General features: G+C 39.7%; 1 protein-coding gene across 9 annotated transcripts in view; it reads right to left on the bottom strand.

The window, feature by feature from the left end:
* LOC140481264 (periostin-like) overlaps nucleotides 1-21,464 on the bottom strand; it is a 108,180-nt gene that overhangs the window by 52,503 nt on the left and 34,213 nt on the right. For all 9 annotated transcript variants that reach the window (XM_072577172.1, XM_072577175.1, XM_072577171.1 and 6 more), the window contains exons 3-10: nucleotides 20,630-20,694; nucleotides 17,863-18,020; nucleotides 17,097-17,261; nucleotides 15,604-15,750; nucleotides 12,927-13,068; nucleotides 8,293-8,505; nucleotides 6,543-6,677; nucleotides 3,972-4,120 (exon numbers count right to left, since the gene is read on the bottom strand). In XM_072577172.1, coding sequence (XP_072433273.1) covers nucleotides 3,972-4,120; nucleotides 6,543-6,677; nucleotides 8,293-8,505; nucleotides 12,927-13,068; nucleotides 15,604-15,750; nucleotides 17,097-17,261; nucleotides 17,863-18,020; nucleotides 20,630-20,694 — 1,174 coding nt within the window. The remainder of the gene's footprint in view (nucleotides 1-3,971; nucleotides 4,121-6,542; nucleotides 6,678-8,292; nucleotides 8,506-12,926; nucleotides 13,069-15,603; nucleotides 15,751-17,096; nucleotides 17,262-17,862; nucleotides 18,021-20,629; nucleotides 20,695-21,464) is intronic.

The raw sequence follows: 21,464 nt of genomic DNA, 5'->3' as shown, positions 1-21,464 counted from the left end.
GTGAGTGTCCCTGTGAACTGGGGTGGGAGGAGTGTGCAGTGAGTGAGTGTCGCTGTGATCTGGAGTGGGAGGAGTGTGCAGTGAGTGAGTGTCCTGTGAACAGGACAGGACTTTGTAATGAGTAAAATGGACTGGGAGGAGTGTTCCTGTGAAATGGAGTGGGAGGAGTGGGGAAGTGAGTATCATTGTGAGCTGGAGTGGAAGGAGTGTGCAGTGAGTGAGTGTCCCTGTGAATTAGACTGGGGGGAGTGTGCAATGAGTGAGTGTCCCTGTGAATTGGTCTGGCAAGAGTGTGCAATGAGTGAGTGTCCCTGTGAAATGGACTGGGAGGAGTGTGCAGTCAGTGAGTGTCACTGTGAACTGGTCTTGTAAGAGTGTGCAGTGAGTGGGTGTCCCTGTGAAAAAGACTGGGAGGTGTGTGAAGTGAGTGAGTGTCCTTGTGATCTTGAGTGGGAGGAGTGTGCAGTGAGTGAATGTCCGGTGAACAGGACAGGGGTGTGCAATGAGTGAAATGGACAGGGAGGAGTGTCAGTGTGAAATGGAATGGGAGGTGTGTGCAGTGAGTGAGTGTAACTGTGAAATGGACTGGGAGCCGTGTGCACTGAATTAGTGTCCTGGTTAAATTAACTGGGAGGAGTGTGCAGCGAATGGGTGTCCCTGCGAATTGGACTGGGAGGAGTGTGCAGTGAGTGAATGTCCGGTGACCAGGACAGGGTGTGCAATGAGTGAAATGGACTGGGAGGCGTGAGCAATGAGTGAGTGTCAGTGTGAAATGGACTGGGAGGCGTGAGCAATGAGTGAGTGTCAGTCTGAAATGGACTGGGAGGCGTGAGCAATGAGTGAGTGTCACTGTGAAATGGACTGGGAGGAGTGTGCAGTGAGTGAGTGTCACTGTGAAATGGACTGGGAGGAGTGTGCAGTGTGTGAGAATCCCTGAGAATTGGACTGGGAGGAGTGCACAGTGAGTGAGTGTCACTGTGAAATGGACAGGCTGCAGTGTGCAGTGAATGAGTGTCACTGTGAAATGGTCTGGAAGGCGTGTGCAGTGATTGAGTATCACTGTGAACTGGACTGGGAGGTGTGAGCAGTGAGTGAGTGTCCCTGTGAAATGGACGAGGAGGAGTGTGCAGTGAGTGAGTGTCACTGTGAAATGGGTTGGGAGGAGTGTGCAGTGGGTCTCACTGTGAAGCATTGAGTTCTTACGCTTCAGTGCAGTGAAGTCTCTAATTGACGCCACCAACTGCTTTCAACTATCTGTCTTTTCACTTAAGTATTCAAGGCGGAACTCCCTTGACCATAGTGATTTCCTTTGAGGTACTGATTGCAGTAAACGGTATTGACGTTGTAATTTCTAACCTGGAAGTCAGCAAATGTAACAGTGCTCTTCAAGAAATAAAGGAGACAGGAAACATAGATCAATTAGTCTGACATAAATCATGAAGTAAGTATTCGAATCTATTTTGATGTAAGTCTTAGCAACTCACTTCGCAAAGCATAACATGAATATGAAAATTAACATGGTTTTATGAAAGGGAAATCCTGTTTTACAAACTTACGTATGCTTTTGAGACTATGTAAAGTGGAACCATTGAATGCAATATACTTCAAAATAAGACTAAAAGACTTGGGGCAGAAACTAGGTCATTCAGCCCATCGAGTCTACTCCACCATTCAATCTTGGCTGATAAGTTTCTCAACCCCATTCTCCTGCTTTCTCCCCATAACCCTTGATCCCATTGATGCTCAATAACCTCTCTATCTCTGTCTTTAATTTACTCAATGACCTGGCCTCCACAGCCTTCTGCAGCAAGGAATTCCATAGATTCACCACTGTCTGGCTGAAGATGTTTCTCCTTATCTCTCTTCTAAAAGGTCATCCTTTTACTTTAAGGCTGTGCCCTCAGGTCCTCATCTCTGCTACCAATGGTAACATCCACTTCCCAAAATCCACTCTGTCCAGGCCTTTCAGTTAGATCTCCCCCCATCCTTCTAAACTCCATTGAGTGCAGACCCAGAGTCCTCAAACGTTCCTCATAAGTTAAGCTTTTCATTCCTGGGGCCATTCTCAACCTCCTCTGAATATGCTCCAGGACCAGTACATCCTTCTTGAGATATGGGGCCTATTTACAATCACATCATTTAGACACAGACGTACAGAGCAGTTTATCATGGTTGCAGATGATACAAGGCTAGGTGGGAAGGCACACTGTCAGGAGAAAAATGGAGGCTGCAGCGAGGTTAAATGAATGGGCAAAAAGGCAGCAGACGGTATAATGTGGAGAAGTGTGAGGTTATTTTCTTTTATTGTAAGATGGAAAACCTAATTTCTTTTCCAAAAAAGATATCTGACCTGCAGGACAGCTCAATCCCACTGACTGCAATGATTCAGAATGGCAGGGGTCTAGCAGGTCCAAGTCCTGACTGACCACAGTCAACCTGGAAGCAGATGACACCCCTGACTGACTGTGATGGTCCACTCTCGCTGGCTGCAGTCACCACTTAGCACTTACACAAATGGCCATCTGGTTGAAGTATACCCAGTGCATTTGCCATGTAAACTGCTGTCACATGTTACAGGGTTGAAGTTATGTATCGTGAAGCTGTGGAGTGACATCTGCACCCCCATGATTGTTCAGTGCTCCCAACCTTAATAAGCTGTCTGCCTCTTCCTCTACAAATTGCAACAAGTGTAATGCAAGTCACAGAGGCTGGCAGACAGTGACTGAGCACTGAAGACCTTGTGTGCTAAGAAAGCCACACAGCAGCTGACAACCTGAGGGTCAGTAATCATGCACTAAGAAAGCAATTTGAAGTGGTTCAAGGTTAGCAGCCTCTGAGCAAGCACAAAGTCAGTCAGTGTTAAGAAAGTAAGAACTGTAAGATGCATATATATATATATGAGTGCAAAAACAGCCTGTGTTGATGCACAAGATAGACACTTCTGCTTGCTCTTTAAGCCAGCTGGCAGAAACATGCAAGTCATTGGTATCCCTGAGCTTCTGGGGAAATTGTTGAAAGGCTGAAGTGGTGTCTCGAGTTAACCCAGGAGCAGAGAGGGTATTTCTCAGTGTTTTCCCATCTTTCTTATCATTACTCAGTCCACCCAAGGAAGAAAAAATTCCATGTGTTGTTTAGTGGATGGTTTAATGGATATTGCTTATCCTGCCGTTTTCAATTCTGACAAATGCTCATTTTCCGAGACATCACTTATCTTTTCCATTGTAGATGCTGATAAATCTACTGATGAGTTTTATTTTCGTGCCTACATTTTAGTCACAAAAAGGGCATGCTTATGACACAAATAAATTTACAAGAAACAACTCTGGAAAATCTATTTTTTTCACTAAATGTTTTCGGTACTTTTTAATTTTTGTACTGAATAATTCTATTTAAATTCAAACTATAATGATTTAATTCAGGACTTGATTTTTCTTTTTATCCCAACAGCTTTCTAATCTTTGCTAATTCAAAGAATCTGCACAATTTGTTTGAGCATTACGGAGATAACTGATTCTCACATTTCCAAATTCAGTATTTCTTCAAATTTCCCTTACAATGTCTTCTATTTGAAATATTGCATAAAATGGCAGAATAAAAAGTATAGTGTAAATGAATAGGTTATGGCTGATGAAATTTTCATTTGACAGTCTTGGGTGAGTAAGGAGAAGGGAGCGTTGCTTGCCAGGTATGTCCCCTCCTCCTGCCCCTCCAATAGAGGGTGGCAGAGGACCATTCTGGGAGAAGGCAGCTCAGTCACCATGACTGAACAGTGGAGCGATGTCAAGGAATGGTAAGCCCCAAACGCTACATTACTGTAGTGTTTCTATTCTTCCCTCCCCCTCTAACCAAAAAATAAGATATGTGTTATTGAGAAATTGTAATGGAAAGCTGTGGGGCTATGCCTCAGACCAATATGCTTGCTGGAATATACCCCAGCAAAGCACATTGAAATTCTGGCCTAGTGTACTTACAGTGCGGAAGATAAAAACTCTGAGGAAATTTCCGTCCAATGTCTCCAGCCGTTGTCCACTGTACAACTCATTGAGGACCACCTTCATTTTCAAAATGTGGTTTCTCAGGATTAGTTTTAGTATTCGCTGATCAAATCCCATAACTTCGGCTGTCAAAATAGAAACGGGAAAGATTCATTCAAAATTGAACAGTCTTGAGAACATCCAAGTTGAAGGAAGAGGTACTACTTGAGTACACTGTTAAATTAAATTGCTATTCCTTTTAGTCCTATTACGGTTAATTCAACACCTGTGACAGTTTATGAGGATATTTTTGCCTAAAGAGCAGTTACTTGGACATAGCTGAAAAACTGGTTATCACACAAGTCTACACCTACATTAAAGTCAGCATGAAACCGGAATATTATTTGCTAACTTGATTCCTTTAAATTGTCAGATTCTAATTGTTTAAATCAATCAGGGAGATAGCTGAGGAGATTGTATAGGCATTGGTGGTGACCTGTCAGGAATCGCTGGAGTCAGGGAGGGTCCCAGAGGACTGGAAGATAGTTAATGTCACACCCTTGTTTAAGAAGGGCAGGAGGCAGAAAACAGGAAACTATAGGCTGGTTAGCCTGACCTCAGTTGTTGGTAAGATTTTAGAGTCCATTATTAAGGATGAGATTGCAGAATACTCAGAGTGCATGGTAACTCTGTTAGAATTAGTTGAGGAGGTATCGAGCCAATGAGACAAAGGAGAGCCAATGGACGTGACCTATTTGGATTTCCAGAAGGCTTTTGACAAGGTGCTAAATAAGAGCCCATGGTGTTAGGGATAAGGTTCTGGCATGAATAGAGGTTTGGCTGACTGGCAGAAAGCAGAGAAGAGGGATCAAAGAGCTGATTTCAGGGCAGCTTCCAGTGACCAATTGAGGTCAGAGTTGGGACCACAACCATATACCTTAATGATCTGGCTGAAGGAATTGAGGGCGTATTGGCTAAGTTTGCTGGAGGGACTGGTAACGTTGACCATGTGAGGAAGCAACAGAAGGACGTGCACAGGCTGGGAGAGTGACCAAAGAAATGACAGATGAAATACAATGTGGGAAATTGTGGGGTTATGCACTTTGATAGGAAGAAAAGAAGTATAGACTATTTTTTTAAGTAGGGAATGGTTTCAGAAATCTGAAGCAAAAAGTGAACTACCAGAGGAGATGTTAGATGCAGGTACATTTGCGACATTTAAAAGTCATTTGGACAGGTACATAAATAGGATAGATTTAGAGGGATATGGGCCAAATGCAGGCAAATAGGATGAGTTTACTTTGGGAAATTTGGTTGGCATGACTGAGTTGGACCGAGGGGTGTATTTCCATGTTGTATGACTCTCTGACTCTATACTTGGGAGTCCTAGTTCACAATTTGCTGAAAGTTAACATGCAGGTTCAGTTAACAGTTGGGAAGGTAAATGCAATGTTGGCATTAATTTCAAGAAGACTAGAATATAAGAGCAGAGATGTGCTGCTGAAGCTTTATGGGCTCTGCATTTGGAATATTGTGAGTAGTTTGTGCCCTGTAACTAAGGAAGGCTATGCTGGCATTGGAAGGGATCCAAAGGAGGTTTACAAGAATGATCTTGTGAATGAAAGACTTTTTGTATGAGGTGCAGTTGAGGTCTTTAGGTCTGTAGTCGATAGAATTTAAAAGAATGAGGGAGGATCTGATTGAAACTTACTGAGAGACCTGGATATAAAGGATGTGGAGAAGATGTTTCCTCTAGCAGGAGAGACTAGACCCAAGGGCATCACCTCAGACTGAAGGGATAACCCTTTGGAACCGAGATGAGAAGGGATCTCTTCAGCTAGAGGGTGATGACTCTGAAGAACTCATTGCCACAAAGCGCTATGGAGATCAAGTCATTGAGTGTAGTTAAGACAGAGAAAGATAGGTTCTTGATGGGTAAGGGAGTTGAAGGCTACAGGAAGAAGGCAGGAGAATGGAATCATGAAACATATCAGCCATGATTGAATGGTGGAACAGATTTGATGGGCCAAATGACTTAATTCTGCTCCTAGCATTGATAAAAGTTAATTGAGCAAGTCATCAAAATATCCCCTCACTGAAGCATGCTTGATCGGTCCCAGTGAAGCTGCCCTGATTCACCTTTGGATCTTGCTATCATGCTGCTCCTTGCGATGGACAGGCTGCAGTCTCTGCAGTGGCCATTACTTCCAGTGATACTAGAGTCCTGCTGGCTTTCTGATTAGCCAGCAGCTTGCTTAACTCTTGATGGGTGTGGAATGTGGGTAGGTGATACTTCCTTCAATACAGAAGTGATTAGAATTATCCTGATCAGGAGAATGTCTTCAACTGTAAGTAATTCTTTTAGCAGTCAAATGACAGAAGCAAGCAATACAATGGCCTGAAAATTAACGTTCCTAATATTCTTGTACAATAGATTAACATGCTGAGATTAAACTTGTTTGTCTGGTATTCTAAATGAGGCAGCAAACCATTTAGAACAGCCAGCTTAAATTTCTTCCATAATCAAAATCAACGTGCTGCATTAAATATTTGACAGAGATGATTTACCATTGAAAGCATCATTCATGGGAGCAAGGATTGTGTATTCCTTATTTTCAGCAAGAGCAGCAGAAATTCCAGTTTCCTTCATTAAGTCATAAAATGTGGTCTGTTTGCCATTGGTCAGCTCCAAGACCTGCATAGCTTAAAGTGCAATAAGAAAAAGGCATCAGTGTTTGAACAGCTTATCAGATTTCCTATAAATGAGTTTGTACTAAATCAACCATTCAACTCATTTCAGCTCTCTAAACAATTGTCCCCATTTCAGTTGACCAGTCATGTCATGACTTCAATGACAAATGGGGGACTAAAAGATTTTAAAAGTATTTTTAAGAGACCAAGAGAAGAAATATTGGAAGCCCTGATCGTCATTTTCCCTCCTTTCTGGTTACAGGCACAGTGTCGGAGGACTGAAAGAGTGCTATCATTCCACCATTGTTTAAAAAGAGTGAAAAGGATAGGCTGGTCACCCTAACCCTAGTGGGGCAGGGGAAATTTATTGGAATAGGTTCTGAGATAATAATATTAACCATCACTTAGACAGGCAGTGATTAATCTGGCTCAATCAGCACAGAACTGTAAAAGGCAGGTTGGGTCTGAATAATTTGATTGAATTCTTTGAGCAGCGAACAAGGAAAGTCAGTGAGGATAATGCTTTTGATGAAGTTTGTACAGGTTTTAGCAAAGCCTTTGAATAATGCCCCATGAGTCAGACTTCACACAAAAGCAAAGTCCAAGGGATTGGTGGGAAACTGGGCAAAAGTGACCCAGTAGTCAGAAGAGAAGGGTAATTGTCAAGCGTGTGTTTGTGATCAGAGCTTGTTCTATTATAGTTTGAACAGGTAACTAAAGTGATTAGAAAGGCACATTGAATAATTTCCTTTATCAATGACAGTACAAAAATGATGTTGGAACTGTTCAACACACTAGTTTGACCACAGGTAGAATTCTGCATTCATTTCTAGTCACCACATTGTGGAAATATGTGATCCCACTGCACAGAGCACAGAGAAAATTTATGAGGATGTTGCCAGAAAAGAGAACTTTTTCTATGAAGAAAGACTACATTCGTTTTTTATTGGAAGGCTAAGGGCAATTTGAAATGTACTAAACTGACAAGGGGCCGAAATAATAACACTTTGTTTTTCCATAATTTGAATACTTGTACTAATAAGCTCAATAATTAAATGAAAAAAATTGCCTGTCTGATTGTTGGGCAGGATATAATTTCGGCTTGCTTGTGATGGCCTTTTATGGTCATTCTTAGCTCTAGTTCCATAAATACTATCAAATTATTTCCTCCAGGGAAGAAAATGAGGTCTAAAGCTGACTGTAAGCCAGCCAATGCAGTATCAGTGTCATCAGGAATAGCACCTAAACTTTTACAATGAACTTTTATACTGTCATTTCCAACTGATCCATTGCATTAATGTGATTGTGTGTATTTAATAACTGGTTCAAATCTGACTTCTGACTGATTATCTTTTATATTCTAATTACATTTATGTTTTTATGAACAACGATTTCAGCATAATTTAATTCCAGTAATAAGCGGTTAGTTTTAAAATCAGTACAAATTCATAATTATGCTTCTTATTCAGCAAACATTGATTTTTATAAGAATGGTATTCACCATTGGTACTGACTTCATATTTAACCAAAGAAATTTATTATGTTCAATATGTATTTAATTGTCAAAAGCCAGAAATACAGCATTTACTGTAATTTATTCTACCACCCGCTGCCTTTCACTAATTACCTGCATCTGGAATCAGCACTTTATCAATTAAGTGAATGACACCATTGCTCGTCACAATGTCTTTGCGATTGACCATCTTTTGCCCATTAACAGTAAGACTATCACCATCGCATCCAATCTCTATATTTGTTCCTTCTATGGTAGTGTAGGTGGATCCAGACATTATGGCTTCTGAACACTGAACAGAGTTGAGAATATGATAGTTCAGCATAGCTGCAAGAAAATGACAAAAGATTAAAGTATAAAACTGATGATCAGATTCAACACTCTCCATTACTGAAAGTTGCTTGAATTCCACTGTGAATTTACGTCACTGCTAGGAGTTGAAGTTTGTGTTGTGGGAGAGTCACAGAGCTGGCAGGGAACTATGTAAATGGTTCTTCACAGTACAAATCAAGAACAGGGAGAGGAATTGGGATATAGTTTGCTACTGGGTTGTTCCAGGACCAGAGAAGGGGAAAGGGGTTGAAATCCTGAACTTAAGTCCCATGATGTCCTTGTGTCTCAACACTTCAGAAAGTAAAATGAACTTGACTGATTGGGCTGGCTGTGATCAGAGTCATGGCTTCTATGGAGGGATCAAGACTCCACAGGATTAAAAATCAGGCCAATATAAAATGGTGTCATTGGAACACAACTCTATCATTTCAAATTTGGATCTTGCTCCATCGAGCCAGGCCACTATCCCAATGCCAGAATTCAGGCAGCTGTGGGAATATGTTGTGAATGGATTTGTAACCATTCATTTGCCGGTTACTGATGAGAAGAAATGAACAGAAAAGGTGCAATTAAAATCGAGCAAACTTACTATTTGGACCAGAGCCACAAAAAAAAATCGGTATTAAATGCAAAACACTCAATAACTGAACATTTCACGCACACATATCCAATGGAGCAGCCACATTGGTGATTTCAGGAAGAGCATGGGAGTGTTTTAAGCCTCAAAATATAAAATAAAACTTAGGTCCTACTGAAATAAAAATGAAAGTTGAAATTAATGGAATTAAAAAGGGAGAGAGCTGTTTAAATTGCTTGGTAGATTTTGTCAATTCATTGGATTCGAATGATTTCTGTATTTTATTGGGGAATCAAGAGTTAACTATCAGGTTGAATTGTTGAGACTCCAACTGTTCATGGAGCTATAGGCTTCCTAGGTTTAATAGGGGAGATGGAATGGTGGGTGATGAGTGATGGGGTGTGAATTATATTTCAGTCCAGATGTCTTCTCATCATGTGCGAAGGAAGCCTGTGAAAGGAAATCCATGACTGGACACTGTTAACCATGAATGATTAAGGTACAGTTTTAGCAATGTGTGTATCACAAGCAGAGGGATCAATTAACAGTCGTTTAAAGAGGATGTCTGCTACAATTTTGCCAAAAAAAATTGGCCTCGAAAAGCTCTGGAGATGGTGAATTCATGATGTCTGGAGACAATTAATCATGGGCAAGTTTGACATGTTAATAGTCCAAAAGAGGGAGGAAAACCAATCTTAACTATCTCAACCAGATTTAACTTGAAGTGTGTTGTTGACAGGCATAAAGGAAGGAGGCTCATTTAGTCTGTTTCTAGCTCCATGTCTCTTTAAGATTCTTCAGATATCTGTCTCCTATGGCAGCAGCTATTTCTCATCATGTCCAAGGATGTTATAGTGAATCTTTGCAAAATGCTGCTTTGACGTCAACTTAAGCTGGTATTCTGTGCGGGACACCATATATCATGAAAGATGTGAATGCATTATAGGGAGAAAATAGAAAACATTGTTTTGGTTCAAGTGGCGTGATACTTCAGACATGAGGATAGAATGGAGGTGTGAGTGCTGTCTTTCGAGAAGAGTGAGTTCACAGAAGTTTTGCTAGAGATGTTCAAAATCGTAAGAGGTCTGGCCAGAACCAATGGAGAAACAATTTTTTAAAAATCGTTCATGAGATATCGGCGTCACTAACTAGGCAAGTATTAATTACGCATTCCTAATTGCCCTTGAGAAGGTGATGGTGAGCTGCCTTTCTGATTTGGTGCATTATTTGCAGGTGTAGGTGACCTGCCATGCTGTTTGGAAGGGAGCTTGCTGTTCACAGCCAGAGAACCCTGGATACAAAGTGAATGAGAAATGAACCAAAATTGACAGGAAGAAACAATTCATTGCATTGCAAGTTGTTAGGGTTAAATACACAGCATGAGCATGTTATGTGGTTTTAATTGTGACTTTCAATGCAGAATTTCCCAAGTATCTGAATAGAAAAAATATGCAGGGCTACAGGGAAAGGTGTAGGAGAGCAGGACTATTAATTTATTATTATAGAATCTCTACAGTGTGGAAACAGGCCATTCAGCCCAACAAGTCCACACCTACCCACTCTGCATTTCCAGTGGCCAACGCATCTAACCTACACACCCCTAAACACTATGGGTAATTTAGCACGACCAATCCTCCTAACTTCACATCTTTGAACTGCAGGAGTAAACCATAGCACCTAACAGAAACCCATGCAGACACAGGGAGATCGTGCAAGCTCCATATAGTCAGTCATCCAAGGATGGAATCGAACCCAGACTCCTAGTGCTGTGAGGTAGCAGTGCTAACCACTGAGCCACCATAGTTGAAATGCTCTCATAGAATTGATCAGGATAAGGCAGCCTCACTCTGTGCTGTAGCACTATGATTTATAGAACACCTCTCATAACCACAAAAGCACTAAGCATGCAAAGAAGAGTTTTTGATGTGCCTGTGGTGATGGTAGCATTCTTCCAGCTGCTTAAGATAATGGAGAACTGTTATAAAGCAGGAAATGACAGCAAGCTTTCACTAACAGCAATGTAATTATAACATGATAATCTGTTTTTGTGATACTGATTGAGAGATAAACATTGACCAAGTTAATGAGGTTATCTCTGCTGCTGCTGGTTGACATAATGCCATGGAATCTTTCACAGCCACCTGAGGAGGTCAATGCCTCATCCAAAAGATAGCATCACTGAAACTCTAGTGATGACAAGTGCAAGTAGGAACTCATCTGAGACAAGCAAAACATTCACCCAAATCGTTTTTGGAGCTAACCTTAAGTGGGCACTGCACTTCCCCCAACAGATTTTGAGGAACAAATTCTAAGCATACAGAGAGAGAGAGATAGATAACAGAGGAGAAATCTTGTCAAAACTCGGGGCTTTATTTTGAATAAAGTGATTTTTAATCACTGGATTTCAAAAAAGAATATCCAAAACTCATAATTCATGTAATGTTCAGAAATGCTCAGCCAGCTAATAAAAAACAGTTTTAAATGCATCAGTCAAGACATTCAAAACTTAATAAAATTAACTTATAAAAAATTTGGATTTGTCTTGAATATCCTTTCTAATTAGATTAGATTAGATTCCCTACAGTGTTGAAACAGGCTCTTCGTCCCAAGAAGTCCACACCGACCCTCCGAAGAGCAACTCACCCAGACCCATTCCCCTACATTCACACCTAACACTACGGGCAATTTAGCATAGCCAATTCACCTAACCCACACATCTTTGAACTTGTCCAGTACATGCAAAGTTTTTTATTTGCAGAATCACCAAAGGTTATTCTGCCATTCTTTAAACTATGTGTTTACAAAGCATCATGACTGGATTTGTGATCAGCAAAATGTTAATTTAAAAAAACTCTTTGCAGACAATTCTGAAACCACATTGGGACAAATCTTTGTGCTTCAGGATGAAATGTATGGTGTGAGCTAGTAGCCTGTCCTAAACCTCTCCAGAATTTTATTTCATTAACCTCAATGGATTGCTGAATCGCTATCATTGACTTTACACTGTTGAACAAAGTCAAGATCTATGTCCTCATGTCTATTTGGCTGACAACCATTTTAACACAGCTGAAATGCAAATCCTGACACAAACCAAAGTAAGGTGTGTGTGGGATATAGGTAAATTAATGTTACACACCAGTGTGTAATTGTTTTAGCCACGAGCTGAGTCAACAAGAATGGAAACGATGTGGAGGAAATATATAATTGTTTTTGTATTAGCTAAAACTGTATGTCAGAATGAAATGTGACTTCAAAACAATGGTATACATTATGGGCAAGTAGATAAGATGTTGTGAGGGGATGAAGTTAAGCTAGATACGCCTGTACAAACAGTAGGTATAAACATCTGTTTCCCACTTTTACAGAGACAGAGGAACAAACCCCAATTAAAAGGGTCATAGGGATCAGAACAGCCTCGGGAAAGGCACAGATGGAGGGGGTAGAAAATGATGAAGAAAGAATATGCCTAACAATGACCTACAGCAGGATGAGGTCAAACAGGCTTGTGAGGCCAGGAATAAGCATTTTGTCACAGACAAGGCCGGATAAGGCAAGAGATAAACAGGGGTAATGGGGGCTGGTCTTAGGGAAGTGGAAGATGTAAGTAGGTGTGTGTATGTCCTCTACCTTATAGGCACTGGACATCTCACCCACTTGCAAGTGTAAAATAAAGGACACTGCTGATTCAGATTTTGTCTCGGACTGCAATTATTGAGGTGTGTGAGCTTTGTTTCTCACATGTGGAATGCAGGAATGGCATCAATAAAAAGGAGGAATCCAAATGTTTTCTTTGAACTAGATGACTTTGCTGAGTCATTTATTGCATTTAACAAAGTACCTTTTAGTGCCACAGGGTCACTTAAGATGCGTTCCAGAACGTCTCGTGAAAGTTTGTCAAAGGCTTCATTCGTAGGAGCAAAAACAGTGTAATGACCATCTTTGCGTAGGCTTTCAAGCAACCCAGAGGCAATGGCAGCAGCCTGAAAGGAAAATACATTAGATAGTGTCCAATAAGTTACAATCCTTGACATTTTAGTTTCCTATATTAGAATATACATCCTAATGTTTTAATGATCCATAGTTAAAATGCATCCCTGAAATGAAAGCAAGTCAAAGCAGTGGCATAGTGTTTCTTTTACTGGGATGGTAATGCAGAGCTCCAGGCAAATATCTTGGAGACATGGCTTTGAGTCCCAACATTACAATTTGAATTCAATTTTAAAAAAACTAGAATTAAACTAATATTAAGAAAGGAAATCTGCCATCATTATCTGGTCTGGCCTACATCTGAGTCCAGACCCTTGCAGTTTGGGTGACTTTTAACTGTTGTCTGAAATAGTCCGGAGGAGAATCAGTTCAAGGCCAAGTAGGGATGGTAACCTTGTCAGAGGTACCAACATCCCATGAAAGAATTTTTAAAAGGTAAGGTACCACAATTGTGTGTAAAAAAAGTATTATTTTTGGCAACATAAACGGCCTCGTCTTATCCATTGAACAACATAATAGAAAGATCACCTCCAGAATGTGGTCCAATATAAAGCTTGATCAAACTGTTCATTGAAAAAAGTAGATGGTAGAATGATCTCTGGTCTAGAGTTAAATGGTCATTTTTTTAATTAAATAAGTTTTTTTTCACTGTTCTTTTACAAATGTGATTTATGTCATTTGTCCAAAACCAAAAGGAATTGAAATGCACTAGCAAACTTTGAAAAGTCAGAAATGATGAAGGCTGACATTTTAAACTGCTGTCGGTCTTTAGATTCATTCTACAATGGGAAACAACCCACTCATAATTTAATTTGAAAAAAAATCCCAAAAGAACAGCTGATGCTGGAAATCAGAAACAAAAACAGAAATTGTCGAAAAAACTCAGCAGGTGTGGCAACATGTGTAGAAAGAAGATAGAGTTAATGTTTTGGGTCCAGTGACCCTTCTTCAGAACTCGTGAGATGTGAACACGTCTAATTTGTTCATGAGACTGACTCCGTACATGTGGTGTCAGCCTATTAAGATCAGCCAAATATTCATGGTCACCAAACTGCCAGTGCAATTTAGTCCAATAAAGAAGTATCAGCATATGCATTTATAAGTGGTATTAACATCAGATGTGATCTTACTGGGAGTTAGACGATATATTAATAGAATGGTTTATTTATCCTTCTCCTATCAAAATTGATATAAAATTTCCATGTTGCAGCAACAAGCTAATCACAGGGACAAGAGGAATCCATTGAATAGATTATTGTACACATCAATAATGCTGGCTCAAAATTGTACTGGAGTGTGATCCCAGAAGGCATGGAGGTCTGGCAGCATCTGTGGAGAATAGGCCAAATTAATGTTTCTGAATTCTTCTTCTGAAGAAGGATTACTGGACTAGAAACATTAACTCTGCTTTCCCTGCACAGAATCTGCTACACATGCCAGAGTAACTGCTACCTTTAAAGTTCCTCTCAGGCTTTCACCTGATGATGAAATGATGCTAATTTTGTTTGGTTGAGGGTCATATTGACATGCCATCTTTCATGCAGCACCATGTAAATGATGGCATGCTGTGACTCAATGTTTAAAAAATTCTACTTTATATAGTTAGACAGGAATCCACATTTGTTTTCAATCCCAAAGAATAGGAGGCTTTATCAGCAGCAGCTGCCGAATGGGAACTGCTACCTTTCTCTGCAAAATTATTGGAATGTGGTTGCAGACAACTTGCCAATTTGCTAAGCATCCTTACATTGGTTCCACCTTCCTGTGAAGCTGTTAGCTCAGCCTGGTGATAAACCCTCTACAGCCAACTAAAGAAAGGGAGGAATGCATAAATAAACAGCTGCATCTGGCACAAAACCACATGAAAATCTAAGTGCTTGCTGGAAATAGAGAAAGAAACCAAAAAATGATCTTTATGCAGCTCACTCCACTTGGCTTGACCTGGCCAAGTCCAGCAGTGCATAAGTGCTTCCAATACCTTGTCCTAATTCAGGTTTCATAAGGAAGCTGAAGACTTGATGAGCAATATGCCTGGAGCCTAAAAACAGTATGCAGCACTTTTATGTGCCTTCTGAGTACATTCCTTAAGCTCCTACCTGCTTTGCGTTGGGGCTTTAAATTCGCATACCAAACTCAACCCAAAAATTAAATTGGACCTTAATTAAATGGAAACCTAATTTCTGTCTGATTTTCATTACTTTACTTCCAGACATTGCTATGGCAACGAGATCAAAATCGTCTCCAATTTGTTCACTTACAATGTCATGTTGGCACTCCCATTAACTCATTATATTATGCTTGATCATTCAATTTTTCAGATGGAATAGCAAGCATTTATAAAACAAATGCTTAAACCTAGTAGTACTACAATACGTTTGTGTATGCCCAGCATCTTAAACTAAATATTTAGTTATCATGATCAAGTTCAAAAATAGCTGATATTGAAAGTATTGATAATCAGAGATCAGGAACTCTTCAGTTGATTGCATAATATTGACGCTTAGGTTATTTGTTGTACAGCAATTTACCCTGAGAGATGAAAGCTCTTCAGTTCCTTCAATGACATCTGCAATGGTGTTACCAACTGCTGTGACAACGCGGTCAATGACGTGCACAACACCATTGGTCGCAATGTGATTTGCATAAATCACTCTAGCACAGTTCACTGTAACAATCTGCAAAGGTACAAAGAAGAGAAATACATTTTGTCTGGGTTTTAGCAATTGATAGATATTTTTTAGTGCACAGCTTTCAAACATCAAACACTTCACCCTGAGTTCCACATTTTCAAGACTGTTCCTAAAGTAATATTATAAACTTTGCATCTCAAGAGGCAAAGCTTCTTCTCCCATTGCATTCCTTCACTAACTTGCCTCCGTGGCACTAACCTCTCATCATTTCAGTTCAACCTGTCTCATTGTAGCCAACGTTGAAGCTGAAATGTTTTCTCCATCACCCTGATGAAGGAGCAGCGCTCCAACAGCTAGTGCTTCCAAATAAACCTGTTGAACTATAACCTAGCGTTGTGAGATTTTTAACTTTTCCTACCCCAGACCAACACCGGCACCTCCAAACCTTCTCCTTCCACATAGATTTTTAAGATTCCATGTTTCGGCCATTCTTCACCTTATCTATATGTTTCCCCACTATAACATCATTCAATGGGAAGTGGCATGAGATTAATGTTTCAGATAAATGTAAATTCAAAGCCTTAGCTCTACAACCCTTCCCCCAGTTCCATCACAAACCCAGAATATGAACTTAGTTTTCTAAAAAAAAAGTGAATTGAAGAGCAAGAATTGTTAAAACAGCCATGAAACTTAAAGAAAAGATTCAATACTCTTTAGAGAAGATAACTTCATATCATTTCCTAGCACCCTTCCCTCCTTCACCATCATCCATCATCCCCTATCTCAGGTGAGGGCGGAAGGTTATGTCTCTTTGCCTAGAGAGCTTCATGGTCACCTCGATGCGACAGTGAATGTTAAATTAAGAAATAATTCCAGCTAGAAGGCACCAGAGTCAAAGTTCATGACCATGTTTGCCTTTGTCATCTGTGACAATGTAACCCTTACTCTGCTGTGAGGTTGGATTTGTGGCTGCAGAGTTGTCAGACTTCAGTGCTAAGCTCCTTAGTGAAGCACTGGCAGCTCAGAGGTTGGTCACTGCTGAGGCTCAGGAAGAAGAATTGCAGAGTACACCCCCACCTCACCCTCCCCCATTTCCCGCTCTGTGTGTTCCTAATTCTAAGCATTCCCATTGCTGAGGTGTAATACTTCACTCATATCTGGGAGCAAATTATTTGTGTGGAAGCTTTGAAGTCAACAGAACAAACTTTAGCACCTGTCATGTCACTCCTGGTATGCTTTTGAAGTTTGGGAGAATCATGGAAAGAACCAAAACAGCAGAATTATAAGCACAGTCAAAATCAGACTGTACCTGTCAGAGCTCTGACTCCCACACATGAAGGACAGACAAGCTTCAAAAGTGGTGAATAATGTAAAACAGAGTAAAAACCTACCCCATTTGAATAATGATTGATGAGAAGGGGGAAGTCATTGTACATTGATGGTACAGCCATTCCATCTTTCATATCCTTTGTCAATAAACGATAGTCTACCATATGGTAATGCAAAGCATTGAGGAGTTCAATGTTCACATTGCTCAACAGTGCATCACGAATCTCCTGTTGGGGAAAAGATAGATAATACTAATTATTTAACCAGTTCTTTGTGCCTACAATTTTGAATGTTGTTGTTATAGCCAAGAATATAATTTCATGGATGAATTAATGCCACAAAATATCAGTGTATTTGTGGACCTTATAAATATCTATTAATAAATGTCTCTTAACTTAAGTGTTAAGTACAGTCATGGATGGAGAAATAGTTTTTGCTTCTGCCAAGAAATTGTTTATGAATTTAGTTTATTTTAATACTGTATTTAATCCTGAGATATTGAACCCAGTTGTTTCTCTTCTTTCCATAAATCCATGATAAACTAGCAGCTAACTGAATCACACCTTGATTAGGTTTAACTCTGTAGGTTTGAAATTTCCTTTTAAAACAAATCATTTTTACTCTGAAGGGAGATTTTCTGATGTCAGAGACTCACATTGCAGTGTGGCTGACAATTGATGATTGCCTTCGGCCAGAAGTGGAATTCAAGCCACAGCTGTTCAAACTGACTGACCACAGATAACTTGTGCTATTTTTACACAACTCTCCCAGTCTTATTGCCTATTGAAAAGGACTGCTTTTCTGGCACATATTTTATCAACAACTTACGGCATCCAGCAGCATCCAAGCTTCATCACTTGGTGCAAAGAAGGTGAAAGATCCAACTCCTTCAATCTCTTTTCTTAGTTGAGACCTGTCTGCATAATTCTGTGTACTTCTGGCACCAACAATACCCAAAGTACCATAGACGTGATCAATAGGGGCAACTAAAAAAGAAAATACAAGGAAGCGTTTTACTCACATCTGAGCTTCATATGAAAAATATACCGGCAAGCACAATGTAAACCTTTGAAGTTCTGAACGTAGAAATAATAATACTTGATCTTAGCAACAGATGACTACTATGTTGTACTCAATTACAGTAATGACATAAATTGTCATCCTATTATCATTTCCATTACAGGCATTCCCAATAACTGCTCAGAAGAATTTGGACAACTATTGTAAAATTTACTTTGGAAATAAAATGACTTTATATATTTATGATGGGCAGTGCACTATATTGTCAACATTGTAAAGTGTGTCAGGTGATTGCATTTCAAAGGTCTCTTAAAATATTATGGGTTTATGAAATTAAATCACATCACTATATTGCAAATTATAATTCCAAACACTATGTTCTACAATGAGTTAATGTTGCCCACTGAAGTTGCAATGATTAATTTATTGCTTCATTCACATTAGATCAAGGGTGTCTATTCTGGCATGAAGTCTGGCAGTGCAGTGGGTGGTTATCGCTGCCTCTGAGGCACATGTTTCAATTTCAATCCATTCATAGCTGAGAAAGGTGTATTCATATTCGTAGTGCAGCCTGGCAGGTTGAATGTCGACCTGCAAATCCTTCTAAAACATCGCAATAACAAGCAGTCAGAGTGAGAGAGAATCTGGATCAATCATGTGAAGGAGATAACCTTGGCATCTGCGCCGTCACTATTCTTAGCCCCAACATGCAGGTAGAAAGTGCATATTGACACAAGCAACTTGGATGCCTCAAGTGAACTGTAACATACCGTCTATTGTGGGAGCAAGCTCTCCCAAATGTAGCTGACTCTACTGTTCAGACTTTATGACATCCACTAATGCTAGCATTCTAGTAAGAAATTATGTCTGGGAGTAAAAACCTTTTGAAAAAAATTAACATATCATTTAAATAATAATTAAAAAATGCCTTCAAATGTTAACATTTCATGTACAATAAATAGCAGAAAATATACATGCCGGAGGATGAAGGTGAAAGCTTTAAAAAAGAGGATTTTTTTAAACCTAGTGATGGATAAACTAATAGATTCCTGCTGGTTGCATAGAACTGCCCAATTGGTTAGAAATTTTGAAACTTTGTTTGATAGATTGGTTAAACATGACTGAATACAGGGTGAAATACTCTCTAACTACTGTTGTACAATGACAAACAAATGCTCAATGATTTATATGACAACTCAAGACTTCTAAAAGCTCTTTAATTCATTAACAGCATGATACATCAGATTTATTTGAGGATTTACTGCACCACGCAAAATAGGAAGGCTGCCAATATTGAACATGCTGATTCAAAGTAGACTATCAGCAGAGGATTAGAATTACTTTCAGCATTTCTGGATGACTACTGCAGGAAGCAGGAATACTACAATTATCGTCAGCCTCACTGTGTCCAGAGGAACTGCAGCTCTATAATTATTTCCAGTACCTCGAGATGGAGAAGGTAGGGGTGATTACTAAGGATACCACAATTACTTCCATTCAGCATGGATGGATGCATTAGAATTAGTCAAGTACATGTGATTGATAATTTAATTATGAGTTGAGTCAAAAAATATGTGGTGGATAATTATCTTTAGAACCTGACATTGGTATTCCAGATTTCAACAGCTTTCTTCAATGTAAACATAATTCATGAAGTTAAAAATCACACAACACCAGGTAAGAGTCCAACATGTTTATTTGGAAGCACTACCTTTTGCAGCGCTCTGAAAGCTAGTGCTCCCAAATAAACCTGTTGGACTATAACGTAGGATTGTGTGATTCTTAACTTTGTACACCCCAGTCCAACACCAGCATGTCCAAATCATAATTCATGAGAGTTGTTCCTCACTAATTTCTAGGTCAATCAATAGACATGTCAACTAAAAAATCAATCTTCATTGTTATATTTGAGAGCTGCTTTCTAATATTCTGCTGGACTAATGCAGAAATATTTTTTGTCTAAGATGTTACCTCATTTTACAGATTGCTAACATTTGATTTCATTTTGCTTGAAATAGACCAAATATTTCACACCAGGAAGATTAGATTACTTACAGTGTGGAAACAGGCCCTTCGGCCCAACAAGTCCACACTGACCCACCCATTCCCCTACACCTAAGACTATGGGCAATTCACCTGACCTGCACATCTTTGGACTGTGGGAGGAAACCCACGCAGACATGGAGAGAATGTGCAAACCCCACACAGACAGTCAGCTGAGGCAGGAATTGAACCCAGGTCTCTGGCACTTTGAGGCAGCAGTGCTAACCACTGTGCCACCGTGCCACCCACAAAATTAAATTTCTGTTATGTGCATTATTATTTCATTGCTATGCCTAGGGCGTTGCTGCAAAATCTATTAACAAACCAGCATTTAAGATTTCTAGATTATCTCCTAATTTGCATTCTCTCTGAATGGAGCAGATGGTGAAGATACAATTTCATACAAAGAAAAACAATTGACATACATAATTTTTTTAAAAATCGCTATTTCTCAACAATTCCACTGTATTCAATAAATAAAATTGCATCTAATCAAATGGTAAAAATGATTAAATCTGGACATTTTAATTACCTGCTGGGCACCCACGCCCTTCATCAAGCCTCATGTATCCTGGGCAGCATTCATATAGCACCAACCTGCAGTCAAAACAAGTGAAAATGAACATATAATTTAACTTCAAAAATAATCTGATTGGATACATTGACTGAGAAAACAAGTCTCGAAGCAAATGAGTTATGACTAAATTGTTCAGAGCTTTCAGCATATGAAAATATGCAATTCTCTGTGGCTGCTTGCTCTGTTCACCAAGATAGTTGATTATTGTGAGAATGTGTGTTCAAATTGAAATGGGGTCATAATTGACCCCACTTGAACTTCTAATCACACCATCACTAAGACACTCATTTTCACTTCTGTAACATTGCTCAAGCTCAACCCTGCCTCAACTAATCTGCTGCTGAAACCCTCATTCATGCCTTTGTTATCCCTCAATTTGACTATTCACTTCTGGTTAGTTTCTTACATTCTACCTTACCCACAGATTATCCAAGTAAATGCTGTCTGTGACTTATTTGCATCAAACCCGATTCACCTGGCACCCATGTGCTAGCTGGCCTGCAGTACTCTCTACCAAGAAATGTCTTGAGTTTAAAATTCTAGTCTTTGTCATCAAATTCAATATGGTCTTGCTCCTCCCTATCCATGCAATTCCCTCTAGCTCTACAATCTTATGAGTTACCAGCAGCTACTTTTGGCTTCTTCAAATCCTCTACAGGTAGAAAATCATTTATCCGAACATCCAAAATCCGAAGGCTTTTTGTGAAGATTTTTTCTCATTAACAAGGTTGTTGGCAAGCAAATAGTTAACCCAAGTCGACACCCACTCAATGTGTGTCACTCAGATGTA

Source organism: Chiloscyllium punctatum, chromosome 9, assembly GCF_047496795.1.
Source record: "Chiloscyllium punctatum isolate Juve2018m chromosome 9, sChiPun1.3, whole genome shotgun sequence".
NCBI lineage: Eukaryota > Metazoa > Chordata > Chondrichthyes > Orectolobiformes > Hemiscylliidae > Chiloscyllium > Chiloscyllium punctatum.
The sequence above is the reverse complement of the archived record's forward strand: the minus strand, read 5'-3'. Positions and strand labels throughout refer to the sequence as shown.